This window comes from Euprymna scolopes, chromosome 36 (assembly GCF_053919585.1).
Source record: "Euprymna scolopes isolate OS-2025 chromosome 36, ASM5391958v1, whole genome shotgun sequence".
Lineage (NCBI taxonomy): Eukaryota > Metazoa > Mollusca > Cephalopoda > Sepiida > Sepiolidae > Euprymna > Euprymna scolopes.
The window spans coordinates 76,930,637-76,939,855 of record NC_136517.1 but is presented as its reverse complement, the minus strand read 5'-3'; the positions used below and the strand labels follow the sequence as shown (position 1 = coordinate 76,939,855).

General features: G+C 32.7%; 1 protein-coding gene across 4 annotated transcripts in view; it reads right to left on the bottom strand.

The window, feature by feature from the left end:
* Positions 1–1,205: 1,205 nt before the first annotated feature.
* Positions 1,206–9,219, bottom strand: part of LOC145260617 (sodium/potassium/calcium exchanger 4-like) — a 605,323-nt gene continuing 597,309 nt past the window's right edge. For all 4 annotated transcript variants that reach the window (XM_080118926.1, XM_080118928.1, XM_080118927.1 and 1 more), the window contains 2 exons: positions 3,857–3,922; positions 1,206–2,092 (listed from right to left, as the gene is read on the bottom strand). In XM_080118926.1, the coding sequence (XP_079975052.1) occupies positions 1,946–2,092; positions 3,857–3,922 (213 nt within the window). In that variant the 3' untranslated portion in view covers positions 1,206–1,945. The remainder of the gene's footprint in view (positions 2,093–3,856; positions 3,923–9,219) is intronic.

The window sequence follows — 9,219 nt, the reverse complement described above, 5'->3', positions numbered from 1 at the left end:
TTTCGGCTACTCGGCCGTTTTTTTTTTTGGGGGGGGGGGCGTCTGTAGCCTCCTCAGACTTTTACAGTAATAAAAATAAAAACGCCCAGGCACGCGTAATTGAAACCAGTGAGCAAAATAAATAGCCCTTATTTCATTCACACACACACACACACACACACACACACACACACACACGAAATAAATAAAACGCATATTTGCTCTACAACAGTATTGAGCACTTTCTTCAGTTTTTATTAATTACCATCTCCACTATATATATATATATATATATATATATATATATATATATATATATATATATATATATATATATATATTAGTGATATGTACGTATTTAGCAATTTCATGAATCTATGTGTGCACATAGATAAAACTTGGAAAACTTAACAGTAATCGATTAGACACGCTTTTTGAAAGAAAAAAAAAAGCAAACCTAGTTTTACTTTTTCAACATCCGTACAGCAAGCATCAGGGTTCGATCGCCTTTCCACATTGAGTTGCATGTAATTTTTTTTGTCTTATCTTGCTTTGTTTTTACAAAAGTTAAATGACAAAAGAAAAAAAATAAAGGAAAAACAATACAAACCAAAAGAAAATCCAAAAAAACAAAGTCAAATAGCTACTTGTAATGAATTTATATACAGAGGATTCCTCTACTTACAGAGTCAATCTTGAGTACTGACGGAGAATCCAGAGCCAGTCAGGCGTGGACGTCAAAGCTCGAGAACTGAAAACAAACTTTTATAGTTTTTTTTTTTATAATTAATCAACCATCTTTTTGTGTTTAAAATTGATTTAATATATATATTTTTTTAGATCAGAAAATGAATAAACTTTACTAATTTTAATTTTTATTCTGAAGAAGTTTTTTCAACTTTATTTTTTATGGGGGTGCCTCCCCAAAATTTAAAAATCTAAACCTAACTTAATCTGGTTTTGTAGTCGTATATCATTTTTGACATTTTATTTATTTATTTATTATTATTATTTTTTTTTTTTTTTGCTACTTTCAAATTTCGCGTTGTCTGTTTAACTCGAGCCAACCTCTTTTTATTTGTTTCGATTATCTTCAGTCTCGGTAATGGCTCAGAATTGTTCGTCAAAACTTGGGTTTGACTCGGTAAGTACTGAAAACCTTTGGATACCAATTCATTACACACACCGTAAAATATTACAGGAGATAAAAATGACTTTTTTTATGAAAATTTTTTTTTTTTTTTTAGTTTTATGGGGGTGGGTGGAGTGGGCATGTGGAAACCAATTTACAAAAGGTGGCAGAAAGGGGTTACATTAAAAAAATGGACGATTTTTTTTTTTGTTGTTAAATAATTCAATATAAAAAAGAGAATATACACACCGAAAAATCACGCACAAAATATTAAACACTCAGAACCTCCGCCGTTTTCCAATAAATTAATAATTTTTGTGTGTTTTGTCTGCGAGTGAATGAGTTCGATTATTTTGTCGGCCAAACAAAAATACTAAGTTTTGTAAAGGGCAATAAAAGGCCGGTAACTCTGTAGAAACTGAGTATAGGCAGTAAAGGCCAATAACTCTGTATTAACCGAGATTTCCCGGATTACGTCCCTTGCTTTTATTATTATTTTTATTTTATTAAAAAAATTTTTTTTTGTTGGTTATCACTTTTCATATCTTTTAATTCCTTTTCCTTTTCTGTCGTTTTCCTTTTCTTCTCGTGCGTAGTTTCTTTTCCAATTATTTCAGCTTTTCTTTTTGCATGTCTGGTGTTTTGTTTTTCGCCTGTGTTTTAACGCGATTCTATCCCCCCCACCCTCTTTCTTTTACTTCTCTTTCTCTTTAATTTTCTTCTTTCTTTTTTGCCTTTCAATTTGTTAGGTTTCGTTTTGTGTCTTTTAGTTTTCCGATTGCATGAAAGAGCAACTAAAAAAAAATAAATAAAATAAAATAGCTCGTTTCAAGTTCACTCGTCACACATCGGGAGGTTGACGAAGCCGAGCACGTTACACTCAATCATGACGGATATCAGTAAATACAAGGCGTAGGTTGATAAACACGCAATTCCTACGTAACGGTTTAAAGTCCAGTGACAACGTTGAATTGCAGTTACCTGCAAAGATGAATAAATATCAAATTAAAAAAAATAATGACAATGGTACGTAACCAGCACAACAAGAAAACATGAAATAGTTTTTCATAGTAAACATCACATATTTTTTACGATAATATAAAAACGGACATTTTTAGAATCAAACTCATACCGTGAATGCAAGAGGTTGATTGATTTACAAGCAAAAGAGTTTTCCAAGGAGGAAGTTGTCTTCTAATTATATAATTTTAAAGATTGAAAAAAAAAAAGAAAAGAAAAGTAAAACATAAATACATTATACAGGTCTACATGAATATCAACGCTAAAATTTGCATATTCTCGTGGACGACGAAACACGTGCCAGTCCATAATTATATATAATAATATAATCTATCTTCTATCTTCTTTCTTTTCTTCTATCTTCTTCTTCTATATATATAAAAGGCAAAATGTGTGTGACCATTTCGTGTATGTCTTCAAAAGGCTTTTCAAGCACACGCTCCCGGGTTCGTTACTATCGCTTAAAACTGTGTATATGGGTCCTATATCATAATATCTAGGAATTAGAAAACCGCGTAGCGTATAGATTTATTTACGTTGATTTTTACAAAATTATTGCTATTTTGGCTTCTCGCGTGTTGATTGGGCTTTTTAGTATAAATAAAGTGAAACTAAACTCAAACGACGTCTTCGGCATTGTGCCGGGAAAAACGTCCAGAAGCAATCAGCTTTGGTCAGACAGTTGCTATTCAATCTGGAAAATTGGGAGCTGCTTTCTCCCTCCCCAACATCTGTTGGGGGAAGAAACAGTTAAATTTGGGTAAACAAACCCAAACGCTGCGTGACTTCTATTTGACCTTCTTAATTAGGTCAAATGGAAGCAGCAGAGTTAACTTTTATTGCGCACGCCTGTTTTTATAGTTAAATAAACTGCTTAATGTTGTCTGTCGCCGTGGCTCAATGGTTAACGTAGCACTTTTTTTTTCACACATTAATTTCCAACTCAAGAGTACTTGCCTACCAAAACACTTTTTTATTATTTAACCCCCCCCTCCCGGAGTTTTGATTTACCTCAAGACACCTGGGCATCGCCGGGTACCCCTCGCTAGTATATATATATATATATATATATATATATATATATATATATATATATATATGAACAAATGATTAATAAAACATGTTAAAAAAACATCTTGAAAAAGAGTTAAAAACATATTTAATTTTAAAAAGGAAGCACAAGATAAGTGGATAATCCTTAATCCGCGGAGTTTCGAAGAAATACTCTCCTTCTCATCAGAGGGCAGGAATTAGCAAAATGCGGGATCGGATTTTGCATGTAAAAGTATTTACTGAAACCACAAGTAAGTCACAGATCTTACTTGGTTAAAAAAAATGGGCGAGGTAAGAGGAATAGGAGGTAAAAGAAAAAATGATAAAAAGATTTCACATGAATGGATAGTCCGGTGAAGGGTAAAAAATCCAAGAATGGTAAAATCCAAACACGGTCGAATTAAAAACTTCAATCCAACAGGATTTCAATATATATATATATATATATATATATATATATATATATGCCGCTCCCCATTTAGGGGGTACCAAATTGGTCAAGGGGAAAATTATTCCCAACACGCATTTAGGTAAAAATGCACTTTCGTATAAATAATTGAATTCATTCAAGAAAGTATCGCTAACAAAAACAAATAAAAACATCTACATAAAAGTGATACATTTAGTAGTCCTGCGAGATTAGCCACGTGGTAGACAAATGAAATTACTTACAGTAACAAGAACTGTGATAAACAGCAGTAAAATCGAGTATACCATCCCATTACTATTTATGTGGACCTGCGAAAGAAAATAAAAAGTAAAAGTTCACATGGTTCATAGCGAAAGTATGCGTAGATGTTGTCTTAAATAAAATAACTTCCATTACAAATTGTATGCAATAAAAAAACAAGTGAAACATACATGGTCCCCCCCCCCCCGTGATTGCACAGTGAACGAGCCATAAAAAAGTGACTAAGTTCAGCATCCCCCCCATTTAGCCCAAAAGCCTCAGGGGACGTCAAATCAATGTAAAAATGAACAAACGGTGCAGTTTTAGGCCTTAACATATGTAACTTTGAGTTCTGCACCATGCCAAAAAAAGAAATGACTAAGTCCATCATGTGCCCCCGCCTCATTTAGCCCCAAAAGTCCCCAAGGCCTTAACATATTCAAATTTGAGTTCAATAGCATGCAAAACTGCTGATAAAAGATTTGACTCAAGCGATATGCTTGGCTTGATGACGTGATTTCTCTGTAACGGGAAATTATAAAGCATGTATGCACATGTGTAGTCATTTGTTGGTATAATTGAATTATATATATATACACACACACACATATATATGTCTGTGTATATATGTACACACATACATACATGCATACATACATATATATATGTGTGTGTATATACATACATATATATATATATATATATATATATATATATATATATATATATATATATATAGTACAGAGGAAAGCCGCGAAGAGAGTCATTGAACTGCCTAATTTTCATAACTATTTTTAAGCAGTATACTAGCTGACCCGTGTCTCGGCGTTGACTGGGAAAGTAGATTAAGTAAAATAAAAGTCATGTTCAATCTTGAATGATTACGAGCGATTTCGTTCACGTGGTCAAACCTGTGAAATATTACCGCGCGTTTGATTCCCATCATTAATAAGCTGCTCCTCACTCTCTTTTTCTCTCTCTCGTTATCTCTCTTTCTATCTGTCACTCTCTCTTCCTCTTTCTCTTTCTCTCTCTCTCCCTATTCGTAGTGATCTTGCTAGTTTCCTATAAGCAATTATCTACAACAATTTACCAAATTACCAATTAACAAAAACACGTGGCCCAACTCTCTTCCGGATTTACATTAATGATCTCCCAAAGCACATACTTTGATCATTCGTTGACATCTATGCTTATGAAACTACCATCTATAGCAACACATCAAAAGGCCATAAATGACAAAGTTCTCTCTTATTCTCTTTCCTCTGATCTTAAGCATGTGGTACAATGGGGAAAGAAGTGGCTGGTTACTTTTAATGCATCTAAAACCAAGCTTTTATCTTTACATCATCAACGCTCTGATATCCATCTGGCATCAATTGAAATGAATGGCTCTCGTCTTCAGGAGGCCTCAGGTTTTGACAAGCTTCTGGGCTTGACCTTTACTCCTGATCTGAAATGGAACACATACATTAAACCCGTTGCCAAGGCCGCTGGAAAAATGGTGGGATCCTTTTATCGATCCAGTAGATATCTCACTGCTGATGCAATTCTTTATCTATATTAGAGCCAGGTACGTCCAAGGATGGAGTACTGTTACCACATCTGGGCAGGAGCTGATAGAAAGCGTGCCTTGATAGAGTTCAAAATAGACTTCGTAGCCTCGTAGGAGATGTCCTTTTCTCTTCCCTGTAACCTCTTTCTCACAGAAGAGACGTTGCGAGTTTGTCTTTACTTTATCGTTATTTTCATGGCAAGTGCTCGACTGAGCTTCAATCTATGGTCCCCCTCGCCAAACCTTCACAAGAAACACTATTCTAGCTGAAACCACTATCAATAATTTCCCCCACTCTTTGTATGTGCCTAAACCTAGACGTAGATTCCATGAACAAAGTTTCTTTCTTAGAACTACACCAGTGGAACTGTCTTCCGTTTTCCTGCTTTCCAACTGACTACAATTTGATTGTCTTCAAGTCCATCATAAACAAGTTTTTTATGAGCCGTTCCATTTAAGCTAACAAATTTACCGAATTTCCATTACTAACGATTACTATATTGTCTAATTGACTACTGTACACTCTTTAACCCTCGAGTGGCCTCTGGGCCTTGATAAGTGGTGATGCCTATGTAAAAAATAAATAAATAATGGACTAGTAAATTATAGTATGGAACAAGGTTGAAAAGTCTTTCAACACGTTTAATTGTCCCCCTCCTTCTAAAAATATCAAAACCGTGCAACACTGTACACTTGCATAGATGGGATATTGCAATCACGATGGATCAGTTTTGATCGCCGCGAGCAGAGCGATGGCAACACGTACACGAATGGTTGGCGGCGAAATACCTATCGCGAAACCCTGGAGATGTCGTTTAACCGTAAGTAAAACAATACTACTACTACTACTACTACTACTACGAATAATAATAATAATAATAATAATAATAATAATAATAAAAATCATAATAATAATAATAATAAATAATAATAAAAATAATAATAAAAATCATAATAATAATAAAAATAATAAACATAATAAACATAATAATAATAATAATAATAATAATAATAAAAATCATAATAATAATAATAATAATAATAATAATAATAATAATAAAAACAAAACAAAGTATTGACAGCGATTTCATCAACGATCATCTGATTGCGTATTGAAGATGAAAATTAGTTGTTAGAAATTCATGTGTCCAATTTGATTATACATACACATATACATATGTGTGTGTGTGATTTTTCTATAATATATATATATATATATATATATATATATATATATATATAAAAGTGAAAATGTCTATGTGTCTGTCTGTGTGTCTGTGTGTCTGTCTGTGTACATTTTCCTACCAAATAACTCTGTCAATTTTCGGCCTACAGACTCAATATTTGGCATAATGGTATTGAGATTTGGGAAATCCATTTAATCCGTTTTTGGGAGGAAAGTTGGCTGTCAAGGGGTCAAAGTTCGACGATTTGACCTTTGAAAACTCTATCAAACTCCTTCGCCAATTTTGGGTTTAAGCACTTGAAATTTTAAATGTACGTTACTTGTACATGGATCAAACTTTTTAATTTGATTTGAGCCCCAAAAAATAATTGTAAAGCGCTAAAAATTGGGGTCAAAGTTAAATTTTTTTTTACTTTTGTGGTGTCTACCAAATTACTCAGCAAATTTCTGGTCTAAACATTTGTAAAAGGTATACAGAGATAGGGCAAGCTTTTCAATTGGTTTGAGTCGAAAATTTGAGCTACCAAAGGGTCAAAGTTCAGAAGATTCGACCTTTGCAGTGTCCAGCAAACTACCCAGCAAATGTTGGGTCTAAACATTTGAAATTTTATATAAGGAGTATTCAGACATTCGGCAAGCATTTTTATATGTTTTGGGGAAAGGATTTGGCTGCCAAAAGGTCAAAGTTTAAAGAGTTGACCTTTGCAGATTCTACCAAACTCCTCCGCCAATTTTGGGTCTAAAGACTAGAAATTTTAAATGTAGGTAATTTGGACATGGGTCAAACATTTTATTTTGAGTTGAAACCAGAACAATAAATGTTAAGGAGTAAAAAGTGGGTTCAAAGTTTAAAAATATTTACCTCTGCTATATTTACGAGATTACTCAGACAATTTTTGGTCTAAACAATTGAAATTTAATATAAAAGTATATTCACTCACAGGGCAAGTTATACACACTAAAATGAGCTCGAGCAAAGCCTGGCAAAAATGCAAGTATTAAATAAGGTTGGTTTTGAGAGTAATAGTAAATTAATAGGAAATAATTTCGAGATTAATAGTGAATTAAGAGTAATTAAGTTTAGAGTTTAGAGTAATAGTAAATTAGTAGCAACTAATTTTGGGTTTAAGATTAATAGTGAATTAGTTCGGAGTTAAGAAAATAAATAAATTAATAGCAATTTGATATTGGGTTTGAGATTAATAGCGAATTAATAGAAAATTTGTTTGGGGTTGCGAAAATAGTAAATAAATATAAAAAAAATATTGGGTTTGAGATTAATAGAGAATTATAAATAAACAAGTTTGGATTTCAGAACAATAGTAAATTAATCGGAAATAATTTTGAGTTTGAGGTTAATAATAAATTAATAGTAAATAAGTTTTGATTGAGAAGAATATTCAATAAATAGCAAATAATTTTGGGTTCGAGATTAATAGTAAATATGTTTGGTATTGAGAAAATAGTAAATTAATAGCAAATAATTTTGTGTTTGAGATTAATATTGTAATTAATCTATCTATCTATCTATCTATAAAAGTGAAAAGGTCTGTGCGTGTGTGTGTGTGTGTCTATGTACATTTCCCTACACAATAACTTATCAATTTTCGGTCTAGAGACTTGAGATTTGACAGAACGGATATTGAGATTTGGGAAAATCTTTTTTATCTGTTTTCCGCCAGAAATTTGGCTGTCGAGGGGTCAAAGTTCAACGATTTGATCTATGAAATCTCTACTAAACTCCTCCGCGAATTTTGGGCCTAAACACTTGAAATTTTAAATGTAAGCTAATTTTACATGGATCAAACTTTTTAATTTGATTAGAGCCCTCAAAAATAAATGTTAAGGGGTCAAAATTGGGGTCAAAGTTTAAAAAAAATTGATCTCTGCGGTCTCTACCGAATTACTCAGCCAATTTCTGGTCTTAACATTTGAAATTTTACATAAAGGGTATTCAGAGATAGGGCAAGCATTTTAATCGGTGTGTGTTGAAAATTTGAGCTAGCAAGTGGTCAAAGTTACAAGAGATTTAACCTTTGCGTTGCCTAGCAAACTACTCAGCTAATTTTCGGTCTAAACATTTGAAATTCAGACATTTGGCAAGTATTTTAATCAGTTTTGGGGGCGAAAATTTTGCTGGCAAAAGGTCAAAGTTGAAAGAGTTGACCTTTGCAGATTCTACAAAATTCCTCTGCCAATTTTGGGTCTAAAGACTTGAAATTTAAAATGTAGGTAACTTGGATATGGATAAAACTGTTTGTTTTTATTTGAGACCATAATAATACATGTTAACGGGTCAAAATATGGGTCAAATGTAAAATAAATCGACTTCTGTGGTTTCTACGAAATTACTCAGACAAATTTTGGTCTAAACAGTGAATTCACACGTAGAGCCCGAGCAAATCCGAGCAGAAATGCAAGTTGTAAATAAGGTTGGTGTTGAGAGTAATAGTAAATTAATAGCAAATAATTTTGGGTTTGAGATTAATTGGGAATTTATAGTAAATAAGTTTTGTAGTTGAAAACAATGGTAAATTAATAGCAAATAATTTTGGGTTTGAGATTAATTGGGAATTTATAGTAAATAAGTTTTGTAGTTGAAAACAATGGTAAATTAATAGCAA